This window comes from Mizuhopecten yessoensis, unplaced genomic scaffold, assembly GCF_002113885.1.
Source record: "Mizuhopecten yessoensis strain PY_sf001 unplaced genomic scaffold, ASM211388v2 scaffold9847, whole genome shotgun sequence".
Lineage (NCBI taxonomy): Eukaryota > Metazoa > Mollusca > Bivalvia > Pectinida > Pectinidae > Mizuhopecten > Mizuhopecten yessoensis.
Window position 1 is genome coordinate 3,656,210 of NW_018408252.1, and position 21,824 is coordinate 3,678,033.

Here is a 21,824-nt window from a genome sequence, read left to right on the forward strand (position 1 = left end):
GGGTCAAATGTCGTAAAATCTTCAAGCGACTTCTTTTCAATAAGCAAAAGGGCCAGGGTACTGAAATTGGGCCTGTAGCATGCTGGGATGAAGGACTACCATGTTAGTTCAAATGAATGACCTTGATCCACTTTCAACCTAATGTCCTTGTTCAACAATCAAGGTCAGAGGCCTCATATGTTTAAATCTTTTAATAGGTTCTTATGAAATCTTAAGATTACAAGTGTTAGATTAATAACAGGTGAGCGATGCAGGCCCATTGGGCCTCTTGTTTCTTGCTCAGAATTAATTCCCTTTTTCATACATTGGTCTTTTTGATTTTACTGGTGTACATTTCTAATTCCTTGATAGCAAAGTTTACGACAGGCAGGGTGATAGCAACATTGATAAAGTGGAGGACTAGCAGTGTACAGGTAGTGTTTGTTGCTGATGTCCTTCTCTATTTTGTTCACGTTTACCACTGTTCTCATATACGTAAATTTTAACTGTTAAAAAAGATAACAAGATGCGACTTTTATGAAATACTACTGTTGAAAAGGACTCGGACAAAATTTTATGATAGTATTTTGGGGGGCATAAGCTCACTTGGCCTTCAGTTGGTAACTTAATGAGTACATGAGAAATCTGAAGTAGAAAAGAATGTCGACATAATAAAATTCACCATAAACTTGGAAAAAGAAACCTCGTCTGCTGAATGTTCAGGTATCAGACCAGATCCAATGATCAGATTTGACGATAAGAAGCCAGAAACGGACAAACCGTTATCGTCCAACCATACCTCAAGGATAGTTGGTTAATAGGGTAATAATCTAATCTGTTTCCCTCGTCTCGATTCATCCAAGGACAAAACATAACCTTTGCAACAACTTGCAAGTCTTTATAATTAATGTTCAGCATATTGGATTGTTTTGCAATGGAAAAAGCTGGATTGTTTTGCTTAATGAAGTACTCAGGGAAAGAAGAAATTCAACAACGAATGAAAACGAAGATCAAATTTTTATTTACACTGTAGTGATTTATAGAAAATTCACAATAAGTATAATTTATATTAAAACTTTCTTCGTAATTATACAATACGTTACACCATTCTTCATAAAGTTATATACCCAATTTACCATACAAATATATCTCTCATCTTGAACATAGCCAACAACATATATATTGTAGTCTAATATTTATTTATTTTTTTACTTTATTATAAAACATTTTCATGATTTACAATTATAAGGAAAGAAGAAATCAACATACATATTTTACAGTACATATCTTCTTTCAACTATTTAGACAAATACAGTAATGAAATTTCCTACTATTGAGGAGTCCTCAGTGGACGAAATGTCGATATTACGCTGTACATTTTCACTTTAGTTTACTGCTTCAAATTATTAACTTTTTTATATGGGCTCCCTTGTTGAATATATATAGGTGATAAAATGACATCAAATTAAATTTATTACACATCTCATTTAGAAAAAAAATTAACAAAGCCTTTATATACACTATACTTTTGACGAATTACATTTCTGAAATTTTGAAAATGTATACAAGAATAAACTTACTAAAGTAACGACTACTTCGATAGTAAATGTCAAATCATCGATTTTCTCAATTATTTATTTATGATTTATTGATACATGACGAAAGGAATATTGTGTAAAAATGCATTCTTTTCTATAATTGTAAAACACGTTATTCTATGGTTATTGGAACAGAGTTTTATAGAATTAACATCAGCGCAAGAACAAATTTCCTACTAAAAGTAATCCTAAAACATACGAAATTATAAACAACTTCTCGTTAAAAATTCTTTAAATCAATATTTCATCAGTCAATTTGCACCTTTTGAATATGTCATCCTTTAACGTGTTCCTTTAAAAACGTACCCAATAATAAATGTTTAGACTTCGTTAGTTTATACCTATTTCAAAAGGAAACTTATGTCCAATCAAAGTAGCATTTACCAAATGATAAGCAATTAATTATACAGACTACATTAAGTGTACCTAAAATAATAAAAGCACCGGCTATTTTTGGGGTAACAAGTTATGATTAAAAAGGCAGAAAGATTAATAGCTATTAAATAAACTAAAAAGTAATGAATTATTAATATACCCTTTATATCGACAGTAAAAAAAAAAACATTTGTGTGCCAAAACAATTATAATAAATATTATGACGTAAACTTAACTAACAATTCAAGCTAAAATTTCAGTCGAATACAAATCACCTGTCGCCGTTGCACGGGTCTAAATGCAACATAATAATACTAAGCTATGTCGTTACTACATATGATATACATGTGTAAGATAATATAAGATATATTTATTAAAGTGTTACAACTTTGAATACATGAAAGACACAACATATATAATTAATTTTAGGCTTAATAGACTTGCGAGAGAAAAAAAAGTTTATACTGTACATGAAATGATACAAATCAATCATATTACCTTATAATAGGTATTTCAATATATCTGGTTCATTAGATAATGTGATTGTGTCCATATCATACATATATGTGAACGTAGTTACTCACATATTGTGTGAAAAGGGTTCAAAATGCCAAATTTATCTATGATTTACATGTTACTACACGTAAGGTCGTCCATTATCCACGCAATGAAATAGCATGAACCATACATAATAAAACATATCGGGATCGTAATTTAGAAGATATCAGATTTCCCCTTGCATCGCACTTTTAGCACTTTATCAAGCTATTTTTGTTTTGATAACAATAAGAAAAGCATGAGTATAATGAATAAACTCGGATAATCCGGTTTTAACCAAGAAGTATCAACTCGTTGTAACCATTTTAGATAATTGCCAGTATTTTGCAACAGATATCCGTGCAATTTGCAAATAAAGCCTTCCGCAATTTTAACACCAATGTGTCTGTAACTTGACCTGTTCAAACGGAGTGAGGTGCAAATTTAGATAACTGAATGAATACATAACCTTAATACATGGTGCATATCGTTTATTCAAAAGATTATGGACGTGTCACTCATCTTCTCTTAACATGTACTTGTATACCGCGGTATGATCAAATGATTCGTGCGTATCTTTTATCATAATACTTTTATGCCTGTATAAGGTTTCAAATCCTATGATGGTGTTTTCCGGTTCAGTTCAAAACAAACCGTTCAAAGGGGAAATTATACATGAAATTTGAGAAAGTTATGTCAGGAATTTCTTGATTAATAGCGATAAAAACCTTGACATGTCAAAATCCATGAAGTCTGCCGGGCGGCCATCTTGTTTTTCCAGTCGGTCTCAAAATAGGAGAAGCATCACACGCGACTATGAGGTATCTATTTTTTTTTTTTTTAGAAAGATCTGTCAAGTTTTTGCTCGATAGATAGCAATAACAAACTGGAACTTTCAAAATCTAAGTTTGAAGAAAGGGGGCCAATTTTTCCCGTTCAGTCTTACAACTGGAACCAAATGGATACACATCAAATGTGACAAAATCCATATCGATAACAGGAGCTGCTTGAGGACGGACGGACTGCTGGGCGATGTTCGACAGACGAACAGATCACGGACTACGGACGAAGGGTGATTGATCATCCAAACACCTGCATGTGATTATGGGCTTTAAAATTACGCAATATTTTACATTTTAAACGCCACCACTCAAATACCCTCTTGGCCCAAGAAACCTATAAACCATTTTCGTTCAAATATATTCTATTTTCATTAACAGAAATATTTAAAAAAAATACATATATCTCTCATATTTGGCTCCGTCTCTTTCCCCCCAAGGGATAGCGCCCTCCGATACCCCTTGTATAAGGAATGTTCAATACGAAATATTATCAAAATTTATCCGGACTAGTTGTTCTAACGTCACGATTCTACGAACTACATTTCATCAAAGTTTAGCATAATCAAGAATGAGAATACCTCGGACGTGTTCTCTCAGTGTCATCAGCGCAAGGCCGACTGTTCCTATATACAGATATTCCATCGTTCTTTTGATAGCCAGTCTACCAACCTCAGAGTCAAGGAGATATTCACGTCTCTTAGAAGTTTTCAAGTTTCAGAAATCACCAAATGTGTCCACTTTGGAGATGTAAAAGAAGGAACCTTGCAACTTGTTTCAGAAAATTAATTTCAATTGAATTTTTCAAAAACAGAATGCGCTTATTACAGAAGATATTTAGTTACTTGTTAAATAAATGTAATTATATACACAAAAAAACCTGTCGCTTTCCTTTATGAAAACATTAAATGTGCAAATGTAATCAAACAGAAATTCTAAGTTAAATTTTGCTGTTACCTTCCGAGTCATTCACTAACACCTATGTCTGCATTTAAAGTCCAGATCCTTTGAACGATTTATGCGTGTGAGTACACAGAATACGAATATACAAAATCAGCGAATTTAAATATCTGCCCTATTCTACCATGTCCACCAGTACAATATAACTTTGGTAACAACCAAGCTCCCCCACGATTTTACATAGAACATCTGGCAGGGTACCTCATGCGGACCTGCAATTCTTACACCATTCGACACTTGGTTTCACCTGCAGTTTTTGTTGAGAGTTTAACGATGTTTTTGTCTGGTGTTTGCCACGTTCATCTCCTGTTTCTGTCCCTTTTCCGTACCTTATTTGAGTGTCTGAGGTGTTTCGTGTGTTGACGCTGTGATGAGTTTTGTTTTATTCTCCTTTGTATAAACAATACTATTCATTCCATAGGCTGTTAGCAATGTCATGAAATCTTTCCAGTAAATGTAAAGAAATTTAGTATTGGCCAAATTGATAGATAGTTGTTAAAATTCACACTATAGTTGTTCGTGTATTAACCCAGAACGATTACATTAAACTGTCGCATAGATTTCAATATTATTTGATTTGTCCACTTCATCGAGCTCTGGAGATGGTCTAACATTTCTATACCGACCTTCATAAAACCAGATGGAGTCAGACAAAGTCTGCTTATTTATTCTTGGACGCTCGTGTTTCAAATTTTTTCCGCCATTGAGGATGTTGGATAGATAGTGGCGGTAACCTTCTCTTCTCTTCCACTTCGACCAAACATTGGAGGGTTCGGCCGCGCCGGACGTTCCTCCTGATAATTGTCCGTCGTTACATTGACCAATGGACTACTGTTTTCAGTATCGAAGTCAGTTTCAGATTTGTCGTCCATGGCGGCAACTTCGCCTGTTTTCGTCTTTACATCGGTTTTGCCACGAAGCCAGAACGTCATGACATCACCCTTTCCCTGTATAAATATAAAGAAACATATGAAGATGTTTCTGCTACACAAAACATAGTGCACAATATGTGAAATTCGAAAGTAATCACTCGAAATAGTCAACTCGAAACTCGAAATACTTAAATGTTGAATGTTAATAATGTGAAGGCAATATAATTGATTTGGTGAGGTTAATATTAATTGCATGATAATATTTTTTTATATATGCTGATGAATTAACAGAATTAGATGAGGATATTAAAAATTGATGAAAACATTGAAAGAGGCGATGCTATTTATTCTTTGGTGAGAGAATGGTTTTCGCCTGTAGAATATGAAAACAACATAAATGGAACACAAAAGTTCATTGTGATACTGTAAATATAAATATTTGATCGGACTCAAATTTGTGCGTATTATTAAATTTTCAGCAGATTAGCGCTTTGCAGAATATGCGCATTCAAATCATATGTAACAGAGACATATATACAGGATCTTCAATTAACACAGTCATAATTCAGCGTATGACTTTAAACGCGAAAGGCGTGAAATTGGAGAACCGCTTAAATATGTACACTAACAGTAATTCAGAAAATAAATTGACCTACCCGTATGTTTATCAGGCCTCGCTCCTTTGTTACATAGTTTCCTGCTTTTTTCAGAGCATTGTTGGTAGCTTGGGTAATATGTATTTTATTTGCTTCAAAACAAAATTAAAATAGGTATTAAAATACATTATCATTTTTGTACACAATAAACAAATAAAATGATGTAACATTTTCGAGAAAAGCATACGAAATATGCGTTATCGACAGTAACTGCGTTCTAAATGGTACTCAAGCTCAGTAACTAATATTGCTTTTTCATATATATAATACTGAAAAATTTAGGTCGAAATAACATGTAACACTTACTAAAAGACATATTTTAGAACAGTAAAAATGCCATTACCGACATTTTGATTAATATCACATCACTTATGCAATAAATCACTGTTAAACACATAAATCGATTCAACTCGACTTGATGAAATACGAAGGTCATTAATGGATTAGGGAACGCAATGTATGGTACACCAGAGCCAATCACACAGGCTAAGGGTGAAGCTTTTATAACAATGTCATATTTGTACAAGTAGGAGCAGTCAATGACAATTGAGTAAATGAATACGTACGAGAACTCTCCATTTTCATCTTAGCAGCAAAGTTGACAGTCTCACCAAGAACACAATACCTCGGCATAATGGCGCCTATAATACCTGTCATGCATGGACCTGTACAACAACACAACCGCATTACGTTCAATAAATGCGTGAGAAATTGCTCAACAAATTCAAGTACAAATGCTGATTGATAAATTTTGTGATATCTCTAAAAAACATTATAAAAAAATGAATAAACAAAAGGAGAGAACAAGAAACTACCGGAAGATCAACAAAGCTGTCATTTGATCTCAGAATTGATAAAACAAGGTCAACATATGAACAAACGTAGGATATACATTGATACCCTTATAAAAGTACGACGAGGTTAAGACAGATGTTCCAGAAGTGTAAACCTCTTCTTCTTCGTCACATTCATTATCACAATCCAAATAACGTCTTGTAGACAATATTATAATATTTATTCTTCAAGGCAATGCATGCTTAAATAAAGTTCAGCAACCTGATTTCGTTGAAAATGTGCTGAAAATAGCATTAAGTTTGAAATTCGTAAAGAGAGGTATTTGTCTAAAGAACCATACAAAACTCAAAACAATTATGACACAATAAGCGAAATCTTGCATAGACTGACACACATCTGAGACTGTATATACCTGAAATGGCATGACCTACTTCTGTTGAACTCGACATAACTAATTGTAATTGTGTTGACATTGACACACAACTGTGCTCCTTGCGTAAAGTTTGTCTCGTGTTTCTGCAAAATATTGTGTTCACCTTGAGCTAGGATCATAAGCAATGTTTGATATAAGGTCGTACATATGTTGACCTTGACTTCGAAATGTAAGCTTCCCAGTTGACCTTGACTGATACATGCATATTAACTTGTTAATCATGATCATGAACAGTGTGTCTCTCTTTTGACCTTTACCAAGAACTCTATATACATGTACTTGTATCGACTTGAAACTTGAACTGTTAGTAAATGTGAAGACCTTAACATAAGATATTGAATGTTCTTTCGTTATTTTTACTGAATACTTACCTAAGACCTTCAGGGGTACTTACCTAAGACTTTCAGTGGTACTTACCTAAGACTTTCACCCCTGCAGGTAGGATAATTGTGAAGAGACTATACCTGCTGTTGCTTACTGTACGCTATAAGAGGAAACTGGTGTGGTAAGCTGCCACAGGATTGGATTGTACGGTTGTACCTTTTTCTTTTGGACACAATAATCTACTGCACTCATTGCAATATTTGTATCTCTATATATTCCCTTTATTTCCTTCTAAACAACATTCTTCTTCATAATGTCTCCCTTGACATTGCCTCAGTTGAGCGTCCGCCTCTGTGAGGAAGGATTTAGGTTCTGTCCCCTGGCCGAGACATACCAGAGTGTGTAAAAATGGTATTTTCTACTCATGCTTAACGCTCAGCAATTAAGGAGTAGTACGACTGGTTCGCCCGTTGTCAGTATAATGTGACCGGAAGGGGTGTCCTGCTGGGTGTCACCGGCAGTATGTTTTAGTCCTTAAAATGATAGTTGTGATTCCCTGCTTAACGTTCAGCATTTCGGTTTACCCGTTGTCAGTATAATGTGACTGGGTGGAATGCTGTGCTGAATGCCTTCGGCATGGTATTTCAGTGAGATAGCTCTATAAAGTCGGCATCAGTTCTGCGCTATCACAAGGAGACATGTACGAACATATCGCAGCCTCCCAAAACACACGCAAACACTACACACATGCATCTTGCACACAGGGGAGGCCGTTCTTAAATGACCATAGTTGTTGATAAGACGTTAAACAATACTAAACCAAACCAAATCAATCCCTTTATTTTCTAAAAACAATTGTTCCCTAACGCCTTGCTTAGCAATACCTGATGTATTGCCTCGGTTTTGAACGTTCGCCTAGGCCGGGACGTACCAAAGGCATAAGACAAAGTAGTTGATACTCCTTGTTAAACGTTCAACAACCTTGTATTTAAATACCTGTATTGACGCCGATGAGTAGCTGTACGTATCTGTTACCGGATACAGAAAACCGTTTGGTCTGGATGAGCTGAAGCATTTCCAAGGCCAGGTCTGCTACTTCAGAGGAGTGTCTGTCTTCGTTCCGAGTAGGTATTCCTGCAATGTATCACCACTTACAATGCGAAATGCTTCAACTAACCAAACTGTTTGTACGTTCAAATTCCACCTATTCTAATAACTCGATGTGTTTGATTAGTTTGCATAGACATCTTACAATATTGGATGACACGTCATCATTTGTTGGATTATTATCACGTGGAGGTCGGCGATTTGTGATATTGAATCGGACCTACTATTTAAGGAAACATCAGGTAAAATTCCATTTATGACGTCACTTTCATTGTAACGTCGCAATACCCTCTACTAAATGCCGAATTTTTTCTTGACGATATAATTAAGTTCAATATTTTTGATAATAAAATCAGTATAATTTCCTATCTAATATAACACTTACATACTTTCGTTTCGGTCAATATACCCTTTTCAGGTTAATACAACCACATATTCACTTCAATAAAGGTCCATAATTGATAAATATACTTAAATATGCTCTGGCTATTATTCATTGAAGTGGATATGCTATCACATGAACCGGCGATCGATAGGTAGCTGGTGTAAACAACACTTATTGTGACATCACGACTTATAATTAGATGAGGTCAGGAATTGAGGATAAGGGGCTTTCTTTCTGCTGTTCAAAACTTATTCTTTTTCACATAATTAGTAAATGATGCTATAAAAATAGTCTAACTCTAGTTAAATCCCTCCTTTCTTAACAACAATATCGACCCCGCAGTCGTCTGAAATCCTCGTTTTCCCACTAGATACGTGGAACTGTATTCTAGAGTATGAGATTATACTCCACAAATATGTACAGCATTTTTGATTCATCTGCAACCAGGTTAGTAGTTTTTTTTTAATTATCTGCAACAACTTCCATCCCTGAATACAGGTGATTTAAAAAGAGAATATGTCTGTTGTTACACTCTGCATGGGTAATAGGAAACGCCCAACATACATCATCAAACACACACACGTGAAGGCACTTGTCCTTAAATAATCCGGACTGTTAAGAGGGTGCTTAACTAAACGACAAAACAGACCACTCAATTTTGTTTTTCAATATCTACTTAAAAGGTTGAAGATATTCCGTCTATGCGTATTGCAGAGTTATCTTCTCTTGGGAGCAGATATTGATTGTTACGTCACTTGTTTGTGATAGTAACGTCATCAATTTTTGAGAAAACGACGTAATTTTCCCGCACAAACCAATGACGTAACAATAAATACCTGCTCCCAAGAGAAGATAACTCTGCAATACGCAAAGACGGAATAGTATGTCCAGTCCTATTCGAAATTATTACCCCTGTTCTGCTCTTGACGAGAATTGCCGAGTCATCCAGGTGATACATGTATCAATAACCTAGATTTACATGAAATAAGAATATACGAATATACCCCTCTTTTGTTCCTAATAACTCTATACTTCTTGAAGGTTATTTAACACAAGCTTGAACTAGCGCTGAAAGAAGACTTTTTAAAAATGATTTTGTTAACGTTGGAATAAACGAGTCGGCATGTGTAATTAAAGAAGGTAGGATCACTCGCTAGGAATCTTATAAACTGCTAGATCATATCAGGTGCAACAAACTGTGAAACGACCAGGATGAAAACACATACAGTGAAATAAAAAAAAAATTATTTAAATATCACAATCTTTCACCGAAAAAGGCTTAAATAATGGGCCGTGACCCGGATGTAAGCACTTACCCAGGTTGACCTCGTAGTGAATGAGGTAACATTTTTTCGTTTAAAATCGCACACATAGAAGAAGTGGAACAGACTGAAATACGGTTACCAGGCTTAAGCACGTACCAGAGGCAACCATGTAGCAATCCTTTATGGTCTCGACCTTGTACACATTGTAGTCTTCCAGAAGTTCGTCTATGGTGCCGTATACAGAATTCATCAGCACCACTATTTCATTTGGTGAACACTCGCTCGAAATTCTTTCAAAATATAAAACAGTATAGATTACACACAAAATATGATATCTTGATTTTATCTTTATCCAGTTCGCTATTCCTCTTGTGACATCATCAGAAAGTTACCTCAAGAATAGACATTTGATGTGTGTGCATCTTCGGATATATTGTATGTTTATTTCTTGTTTTATTGGGTTAAACACATAAACATCAACGTTTTAGCTTATTTGGACAAGATAAGATATTAAATGAACTATAACTTATGAAACTAATATCAAAACAAACAACAAAACATTCAACACAATCATCAAGACAACAAGTAGTAAAGTTATACTTCCTGCACCTGTTAAAACCGAAGATATCGAGAAATAGGATTGTCACGGAGCTGAAGTATTCAGGGTCGATCTCTATATTTTTCTTCAATTTATCGGCTACAAGCGCTGGGACCATCTGGTAAAGCAGCCCGTCTGAACGTTTCTTTTCTTTCCTCAGATCATTAGTACGATCCACGAGTGTCAGTCCATACCTTTTGATATAAACTGGTATTAGTCAATACCTGTATTTACCTATCATAACACAATACATCTCCAGCAGGCATACACACATAGGGAGATATTAGCCAGGTGACATAGGACTAGTAGTAGTTAGCGCCTGATAAGGCAGCTCCTGCGAATTTCTCAAAATTGTAATGATTAATGTATATGCTCATTGTATCGATTGTATATCTATGTATTTTAAAGCGCTTAAGAGTTGCTCTTTCTATCTAGATAGGGCGCTATATCAAATGTTGTATATTTCATTTATATTTTCATAACAAGGACTTGTTTATCAGAGTTCTGTCCTCTTTCTGTAGCGAAGAATAAACAAGTATCTCCGCCCGTGCACTCAATATCACGACATGTTCTCACCACTCATTCCATCAACACAAAACCAAACCACGCCGAGCCACGCATCCCCAACTAACGTTGCAACTCCAGAGTGCTATGCAATTTAAAGCTAGAGAACGTCGTCTCCGTTGTAAGTACAATGTGAGCTGGTAAAATATTGTGCGGGGTGCCTCCGGCAATGTATTGTTGTGTATAGGCGGTACTCTAAAATCGGCATCAGATACCTGCAGTCGGCGGGTTGCAAATACACAAGCATACCACTTCAACACAAACGTATGCATTCAAACATTACACGCTCTTAGGTGGCATTGGCTGTTAAAAGGACTCTTAAACTAATAGAATCAAACCCATCCCTATCTGCACTTAACCATCCCCAACATCATTCCAGTATATGCCTCTGAACACACAGAGGTATGTCCCTAATTGAGCTTAGCTGTTAATAGAACGTTGAACCAAAAGGACTAAACTAATTCCCATCCGCCCTTATCTCACCCTGAAATCGTTCCTGATATATACCTCTGAATGCTGCTGGTGAGGTTCTCTGTGATGTAGATGACAAGGGGACACATGACGAGTACAACGAAGAGGAATGCAGCGCTGACTGCTAAATTGTTTGTCGATTGGTCTATGACGATGTCAAGGATGTCTATAATCTCGTAGCCCAAGTCTCGCTGAATCTCGAGCAAAGTGTCCAGGTAAATAGTCATATTGTCGAACCTAAACAGGAGAAGAAATCCACGAGGTTGAGGAACTTTATTGCCATTCATATTTACTGAAAAACGAAATCAAGCGTAAATGCATAACGTTATACGAACCATTTACAGTAAAATCATGTTTTAATAGAATGCGCTTACCTTCAGCAAACATTAGAAACACATCATTGATAATATTACAAGTCTTAAACTGCTAGCGAACCTATTAACACCGTTTTATTTTAGGCATGAAACATTTAAGCATTGAACGCGCATTATGATTTGTTTGCTTGCAAAGCTGTGTCATTCAAATAGATCATACATACCATAAAAAAACAGTTCAATACTTATATTGACGTTTTTTCTGCCTCTTATTTTCTTTTTTCAACTTATAATTTATATTTAAAATTAAAAATGCCCGCCTTATTGACAGTCGATACAATTTCGTTCAATAGTTTGAACAGCGTATTGTCGCGTGCTGATTGGCAAACAAAGTAGTACTTTGAAATTTTAGCAAACACTTTAATTTTATTCCACAACGCAGTATCAATACAATTGCGTATGATATGTCTATAGGGTGATTTAAGTTTATCAATAAAACTCTGAGCTGAAAGTTAGATTTGAAATTGTTTCGATTTTTCCCCGGAACAAATTTCGCGCATGGACGAATACAGTGAACACCGGAAATCCGACGTTGCCCTCCACGAGGGAGTTATTTTTTGAAGTTAATTTGAACTTTTCTCTTTGCTTATTTTGTGAAGAATCCAGGCGTGAATTTATTTGTTTATTGTATGGGAACCTGACAACAGTTGGTAGATTCTATAAAAGCCTCGTTATTTGACATGTCGTCAGAAACTGAGGAACCGTGGATCGAAACGCGTGAAACTGATAGCGTTTGAAGTGAGTGATCTTGCGACGGAGCACAGGTTCGTTACAAATGTCTAAAATGTTTATGTGTGCTGCGACTCATATCAGTAGGTCTGTAACATATGTGTCAGTAGGTCTATAGAATATGTGTATTTCAGACATTTGTAACGAACCCCTGTTGATCAGTGCAGTGTAACAGACGATATTTCTGATAAATTGCATGAGCGTTAAAATTGTTTCCATTGCCGGCATTGGTGATTTCAACCGATGTGCATTTTGTACGATATTGCAGACCTTGGTCTTGTTTTCGCACATAAATTTACAATGACATTGTCAAATCTCACAATGCCCAGCGATATTTCAGCAGCCGTCATGTTTATTTATATTAGATATTGTAGTTCCGGTCAGTGTTGTATTAACACGCTTAGATTTGTGTCTCGTGATGCATGGTAATTAAAATCCCATCAACGACACAGCTTTCAAAGAGGCTATATAGTGACAATGCCATGCAAATGTAAATATAACTGTTTGTGGTTTACATCAATCGACGTTTCATTAAAATCTGAATTTACAGAGCTTCATGTTCAAGACATAAGTTTTTGGTCATCAACCAGGTAGTAAAGGTGAACTGATGACGTCTTTTAACAGGAGGTTGTATAAGTATGGCAATAGAGGACATACAATATGTATAACTTACAGTATGTCAAATTCTAGACAGTGTCTATTTAGACTGGTTTCTTCAACTGTACCTAGTCTTGCTTAATATAAGAATAACACAAGATCAGATAAATTATTTGGGACTAATTTGTGTTATTTTTATAGATAATGTTTAGTTTTTATTATTACTTCGCTTGACAAGTACGTCCCATCTCCGTTCTGGATAAAATGAGTGTCTGTTATTGCTAGAGTATGAAAGTAAACATCAATGTATCTTGCTGCCTCACAATGAGTTTCTTTCAAAATTTAAATGTCTGTTTTTCTTTAAGATGTGTGTATTTAATGGGCTTAACAGCGGTTTAGACAGACCTTTACATCTTTTCTGTCCCTAGCATCACCGATGAGCTTTGAAGGAGGAACACCTGTGTGGTGCTGTGTTATATTTTTTTTAATACTGTATCTATTACCAAATGTTATAGGTGCAATCAGGGTTGTAAGTGTTACATTCATCTCGGAGCATCCGCGAAATATGCTGCATTTTTATTCTCACATTGGTACTGATATTATAACTGTTTGGAAATGAAAATCTGGCTTTGAATACAAAATGTATTCAAACAAATGCAAACTTTGATTAGATCCAGTGGAAGATTTTAACGTGTTCCAATTATGATCTTGACTTTAAAATATGTTGGGTGTTTTTTTTATGTGTATGTGTTACTTTAAAAATCGTTTATTACTACTATGAAATGTAATTGACACTCTATGTCATCATCTGTTGTTTTGAATTATTGTTGCAAGGAGATGGCTTCATCAGTTGTAATAAGTTGTGCCAAATCTTATTTTCCGATTTTGGTTAATGAAATATGTTTAAAGTCAAAATCAAATTAGTAGTGTAAAACTGTTTATATGTTAAAAAATCTTACCAGTAACGTGCTTTCTCCATATCAGGGTATGTTGCTTCCTCGGTGTGGTGCTGGATCTCGTTCCGGAAGTTACTAATGATACCGGTGATATTTGTTTCAACCATTTTGACACCGGAAGTGTACAGTCGATCCACTCTTGCTGAATAAAGCTCGGCGGTTGTGTACAGCGCTTTGAACCTGCTGATCCGGTTATTGTACATCTCAAAATACTCCCGTGTCTGCAATGTATTTATGTAAGAAAACTACAATGTACATAAGACAACAATCTTTTATTATAACTTTATATATAGTATTAATATATGATACCTATTATATTTTAAGGTATCATTAACTCAAATGAAATATATAATAATCGTACAAGATACATTATTAAGATATGAGATAGCAGTAAAATATATAAGATATCTTAAATAATTTTAAACATAGGACATGCATTGCTGTTTTAATCAATGATAAGTTCCAAACGAAACCTTTCAAGATCACTAAGATAAACATACTGTAGATAATGTGATCCCGACGTGAGTTATTAAGGACAACCGCGGAATCGTAACCGTTTCAATTGGTATAAGGCAGTACATTATTTATAGTTTGGCTCAATGCATGATTATATATAGTAGCTTTGTATTTGAATTTACGATCTACTCTCTTCGATCTTTAACGCCAAATTGTATACTCGAAACTCTTGTATGTTATATGTATCAATTATATAAAGTGACGTACAAATGTAAACTGACAATGTGCTCCCGCTCCTTTACCTTGAAACCTCCTTGCACGAAAAAGAGAGTACCGAGGGCGCGTTCAATCCCAACGTCCTGTTTCCCACTGGTCAATTTGAGATAGGCCACCAAAGTCTTCCATACGACAGCGAATTGACCTCTTGTAATGGATTTGTACAGCCAAACAATGACCACATCTATAACCTGAAAAGAATCAATATGATTGCTCCTGGATAATATCTATCGTAAAAAAAATAAAAAAAATAATGCGTATTTAACAGACTTCAATGATTATACCCAAGTTAATTACTCTCTTCGAATTGTCTAAACTTATAATATGTATTTACACTGGATATACGATGACCAAAGCATCAATTTCATATACATTCCTCAAAATAAATCACACTTTATCAGAGCTCATGAAGGATTTTTTATAAATTGAACAGAAATATTGCTTTAACGTCAATTAAAAACGAAGCCAAATATAGTAGATAGTGGGAAAGAAATCGCACGTGAGTAACACAGAATACAAAAAGCAAAGAACAGGATAACGTTGTATACATAAAAAAAGTTTACCAATTGTAGTCCATGCATACAAATTAACTAACCTTGGTATAAAACTCTATCTCTACGTGGAGATTGAATGTGTCTTTGGATAAGAGCTGTCGATGGAACTTCAGGTACTCTTGTAACTTTCCCTTGGACTCAAACTCTGTCCTCTTCTTGTTGTCCAGGTCTGCTGGCCACTCGGACAGAGCATCTATGGCTTTGTCTGTAAACATATACTCGGTCAGCAGAAAGGTTTTTGTCTCCGGCCCGAGGTCGCTGAGGTACAACACACTCATATCCCGTTCTTGCTGCAAGTGGTGGATTAGTTTTCCAAGTTCAACACTCAGTTGTAACTGGAACTTTGTCTGTGGTACAAAACAAATATCAGTATGTGTCCGATATGAAAAGGTTGTTCTGTACAATAAATCTGTCACACATTTTGAGTATCTTCGTCAAATTGGTATATATATGTAACATGAAATATGAAATTTTACAATGTTAAAGTAATAGCTAACCATTCCGCTGAGTACTTTTTAAACTTTTATCTTTCAGCTTTTTGCTTATCATGTTGTGTAAGTATTCCTTATTATTGATGACAACCTCAGCTGATTTGATGTAAACGTTGTTGTGTCGTTAAGCAATTAAATAACCAACCAACTAAGTGGTTTTTTTAACACTGTACTCATATTCGATTATGTGAGATAAGATTTGTCAATGCATGACCAACATGTTCACTATCCTTTTTTAAACGGTATAATAACAATGCGCATAAATACAATCACAAATGGAAGGGGAGTAACTTTGTTGCAATGAATAAAATATACATAGTTGTGAAGTTCAATAATGCTTGTTCAAAATAACCTTGTGAAAAACAGTTTATGACGTAAACCACGGAGTTCTCGAGGCGGATTGTTTTCTTTCGCAGGCAATACCATTGGAGATTGAGAAAATTTATAATGTTGATAACACAATATATTTTACTTGAAAACTTGAGAAAGGGATAAGATGACGAGTGCCTTGGAAGAAAATAATGAAACGATAGATAATTTAAGAGAGAAGCTAAAACAATGAAATTCCCAGCTGCTGCAGTGAAGCCAGCAGATCGGTTTTGGCCTTTTATGGTGGCGTCCCAAAAATTAATTGTATCCGGCGATTTGGGGCAACGGGCTTAATATTTTGCGCCATCAAATAAGGTACACTAGGGAAAATAACTTGTTTCTGTGGTATCTTTTGGTGGTTTTGTCGTGTTGTGCTAACAACGGTACAATAGCAACCCACCCAAGTACTGGACCTTTTTACCTTTTCATTCTCCGTTTTGCGTTTAACGATGTCCGTGAGAGTGTATACACTAAAGCCCCACAGTCCAAGGATAGGCAACACTGTCAGACACAGCATCTTGAGCAACTGTAGGCGGTTCCCTATGTCAGACAGCTGCTTACCCCGACACAGGCCTGCAAAAATTGTAAAGGTTTTGCAACAGAAGGTAATTCAGTCTTATAACTAAGTAGTACCCTATTTAAACCGTGCGGCAAAAAACCCAAGTAACATACAAGGGTAAATTATATCAAATAACACCCTGACACCAGACTCAGACATTTTAACAGAAAGTTGTCTGGTGCGGGGCCAGAGTGCACTGTTAAATGACAACGTGGAATTCTCCGAGACCGCTTGGTACCGGAGAGTTTTGAGATGCTGACAACAAAAATCAACTATGACACAACAAATTCATGTCCTTCACATATATCACATATTAGGAGGCAATGTAGTCTAGTGGTAGGACAGTTGAGTACGTCAGAACAAGAGGAGTAGAGTAGAGTTCAGAGATACAACACAGTGAAGTGACGTGATTAGAACCCTCACTACTTCGGTCAAGAGCCCGGCGTCCTACCACTAGACTACCGTGCCTCCTTATATTTAATACATATAAGGTATGTGTTGTGTCATAGTCGATTTATGTTGTCAGCACCTCAAAATTATTCGATACCAAACGGTGTCGGAGAATTTTCACGTTTTCATTAAGACATGCGCTTTGGCCCCACACCAGACAACAATCTGTTAAAATATCTAAGTCTGGTGTCAGGGCTAGAGGAAACTCGGACTAAGGTTGAGTTAGAAAACTTACACAAGAGTGTACCATAGGGGAATTCAAAATCGAACAATGTACGATATCAGCAGGTTTAAGTTTAAAATAAATTATTCATTTAAAACGAAGATCGGGATGTTGGTTGGTAGATGCCATTGATTAACAATAAATGTTTGTACTCGTATTTCAAGGGAGTTTGGTGAGTAAAGCGTGCATTTGCCTTCTCTCCCAGGCTAAAAAAACATATTTGTTTACAAAAATGAAACACGTTGTCCTTGCTTAGGTATAAGTGTACGACAGCAGTTGCTAAAACGTATGGTTGCACAGTTTAGGATTCGTTCGTTATTCATTCAGAACGTCTCTTGTCAATTTCTCGACATGAATTGTTCATATGGAGTATCAAACTATGTTATCATGAAGAATGTTATGACAAAATCATAAAAAAATAATTCTTCACTTTATTATCCTTGTAAATTAACAGTATAAAATGTTTGTTTGATTTACACGGAAGTAAAGTACGATTTGGAATATCAATAAATAACAAGTGAAGTTAGCACATTTGTCTCTCATTCATTCATTTGACAACTTATAGGTGTATGTTATATAAATTCTAAAAAAGTAAATGTTCATATTAACTGACTAGAACATAAGCCAATGATCTGAGCTTGAATTCACTTTGTAATGCATATTCTGTACCGATGAGACGCGAAATCTCTAATGAATCTGAAGACAAATTTACTAATCCCGTTTTATTTTTAAAAAAGGATGTATTACGAGCGTTTTTGTGCGTATTGTTTGCATATTTTGAAATCCCTGGCATGCTAAACTCGTGTTCAGTTCTTATAAATATGAAAATATAGCAGCTTAATGCTAAACTTAAATGTTTCGATAAAATTAGCTTTTTCCATAACGGAGTGTCGGCCCAGCATACCTGTACATAATATCGTTTTCATGCTCAAGGATGTATTCAGCGATCTTGGCAACTTCTTTGTAGTTTGTTTGTGTCATGTAGCATGGTCAACAAATTAAAATGTCAGTATTACAAATGATATTTGGATTTAACGTTCTCCAAAAATCTTCAAAGTCATTCACAAAATGTGTCTTGTTTTAATTCATTACGTGATTAGAAAACAAGATTTTAGCAAAGAATCAAAGTTTGTTTTTAAGAATTTTATGAATACAGGAAAACAACGGGTCTCGCTATACGGGGAAAGATTATACCACAAAAAAAGGACAACTTACTCATGTTTCTTGTTCTCTTCTTATCAAAGGAATTCTGGCTTCCGAAAGACCAAATCGACAAAGATCTTTGGCTGTGACTCCTGCCGGTGGATTCTTCATTCTCCTCCATATTTAATGGGTAGATTTTCACCAATCTAGAATAATAAATAGAATAATAATGATATCTCGAGGTTTTTATCTACCGCTTTATTACAACCCAATTCGTAGGTCGTCTCAAAGCTCTTCACAAATTATTTTCCGTGGTTATTGGCCTTTTGCAAGCAGCCAATCTCTTTCTCCACTCTACGGGGAGCATACTGTCGGTGCTGCCATTTAGGCGCTTACTGCAGCATTCGACATTTCTAGCACTGCCCAACGACTGGAACAAGCGAAGTAACGTATACTGTTAAAAGATACAACACAGTGCCGTGACGCGACTCGATCCTGCAACTCTTTGGTCACGAACCCGGGTTCCTACCAGGTTACCGTGTCTCATCACCGTAGGCATACTAAGTGGTTATTTGAGAATTCAGCTTCAAATTTACATCGATTGAACGTAAATTAGATCATGCTTATCATGTCACTAAAGACATATAGAAATTGAAAAAGTAAAATTTTATGACAAATAATGGGTACAAATATAATGTGCAAAAAAAATAAGATCACGCATGGTAAGGTTCTATATAACACCGGGAAGGTTATTGTTAATGCATTTTGATATTACATATGTATAAGCATAGTTCGTTTTGATTTATTTCGAAATATGTTGCATGAAAAGCACGTTGGGTCCTGCGGTCCTGAAAATCAATGGAAGGGGACGCTGCAGTAACAAATTAGTTCTATTTGAGAAATGAATTCTAAACATAATGTAATTGATCGTTGGTTGCCAGGCAACACCTCCACTAAACATATAAATAAAAATAATTCAAGGTTCTTATATACCGCTTTATCACAACCTAGTTCGAAAGTTGTCTCAAAGCGGTTCACAAGTTATTATCCGTGGTTATAGGGCCTTTGCAACCAGCCAACACCTTTATCAACTCCTTGGGGAGTATACAACCGGTGCTGCCATTTCGGCGCTCACAGCTAGCATTCAACAATTCTAGCACTTCCCAACCACGTACTCATTTACGGCAGAGTGAACTGGAACAGGCGGAATAAAGTATTTTGCTTAAAGAAACCACACAGTGCCGTACAGTGACTCGAACCCTCAACCCTTCGGTCAAAAGCCCGGCGTCCTACCACTAGACTACCGTGCCTCCATATTATAAATCTTCTTTAAACAAAACTGTTCCTAAGCATTTTCTAGGTAAAGGGATGTTTTGGTGGTTCCAGCTCCCACAATTTAGTAAATGGATTCCAGCTGGTTTCGACTTTGAGCCATCATTTGAGAAAACGGTGCAGCAAAATATGTAATATATATAAAAACAAATCTTAGCAATTAAAGAAAATGAGAAGATATTGACAAACATATGAAAAAAGTAAATGTTTGTTGGGTTAGGTTTAGTTTTGCTGTACGGTCCGTTAACACCTTTTGCAATTTGGGGACGTGGAGGAGGAATACCGGAGTACCTAGCGCTCTTCCAAAACCCTCCCCCGCAAATGTATCGGTAAACAAGCTAGTCCCGGGACTGGTTTCATTTGTCGAATGATTTGGTTTGGTGTGGTTTAGTAACGTCCTATCAACAGCTATGGTCATTTAAGGACGGCCTCCACTGTGTGCAAGATACATGCGTGTAGTTTATTTGTGTGTTTTGGTAGGTTGCGATATGTTCTTGTTCGTCTCCTGGTGATAGAGCGGAACTGATGCCGACTTTATAGTGCTACCTCATTGAATCATAATGCCGACGACACCCAACAGGAAATCACCCGCATTTAATTTGATATGTACTTGACGATTTGCTAGCCGACAAACAGTACAAACTATTCAACCCCTGATTATAATTGAAACATTTCAAGCTCACGGTCAGAATGTCACAAGTTTCGCTGAACTGACCGCGAATGTGACTTAAGCTAGTGTTTGTAAATCTGTCAAATGTTTATTTCATGTGTTGACAAGCGATGGCAATAGATTGGTGGATTTCATTGCCAGATCTTGACGTCAGATTGTATTGTTAATTATCTCATAACAAAATGGCGATTGAAAATTAAAACATAATCCTTCCCAAACCACACAAAATAGGACAACTGGCCACAGGGCCATACACGATAGAAACGCACATATTCTTGTGAACTGAAGACATATAAGTATCACGTGACAAATAAAAATACAAGTAAAAAACATCTTTATTTAAAAAAATAAGATTATCTGGGTCATCTTGTGTGACATAGGCGTATGGACACTGAGATAGACACCAAAAAAGGTTTTCATTACATTTAATTGGTAGAATAGATATATATTCCACATATTTGTGTGTATTATGGTGGAATATATATAACTTAGAACTCGATAACGTTGAAAACAATTCCAAAATGTTCTCATTCTCGTCAAACGTTGATCATTTCTTAAATAATAGCGAGAACTGTTACTCTTGATTGTTTCCTATCACAACTGTCCTGGCCCATTCGTCATACTGTTTTAGTTTTATTTAACACATACAAACTTAATCAGCTAAAGGAAAAGGATGATACAATTGCATAAATTAAGGTATCCTTTACACATTTCAATTGCGCTTTGCCTTCTGAAGGTGAGGGAAGTATTTCATTACTTAGTCGAAATGTTATGATGCTCATACATGTATTACATTGAGCAACTTTTTAGAAGAAGATAATTTTATAATGCCCGATTATAACCCGGAGCTCCGATATGTTTCCTCTGATTTATCGAGTTACTCAAGT

The 21,824-nt window shown here is 35.8% G+C and overlaps 1 protein-coding gene across 1 annotated transcript; it reads right to left on the reverse strand.

The window, feature by feature from the left end:
- Positions 1–4,974: 4,974 nt before the first annotated feature.
- On the reverse strand, positions 4,975–17,092 carry LOC110458877. The gene is made up of 11 exons (XM_021510834.1): positions 16,982–17,092; positions 15,742–16,047; positions 15,173–15,337; positions 14,418–14,635; positions 11,795–11,995; positions 10,735–10,917; positions 10,282–10,415; positions 8,365–8,502; positions 6,383–6,481; positions 5,817–5,908; positions 4,975–5,235 (listed from the first exon to the last, which is right to left on the reverse strand). Exons 1-11 carry the CDS (start codon positions 17,075–17,077, stop codon positions 4,975–4,977), a joined length of 1,893 nt encoding a protein of 630 aa, XP_021366509.1. The 5' UTR covers positions 17,078–17,092.
- Between the last annotated feature and the right edge of the window lie 4,732 nt (positions 17,093–21,824).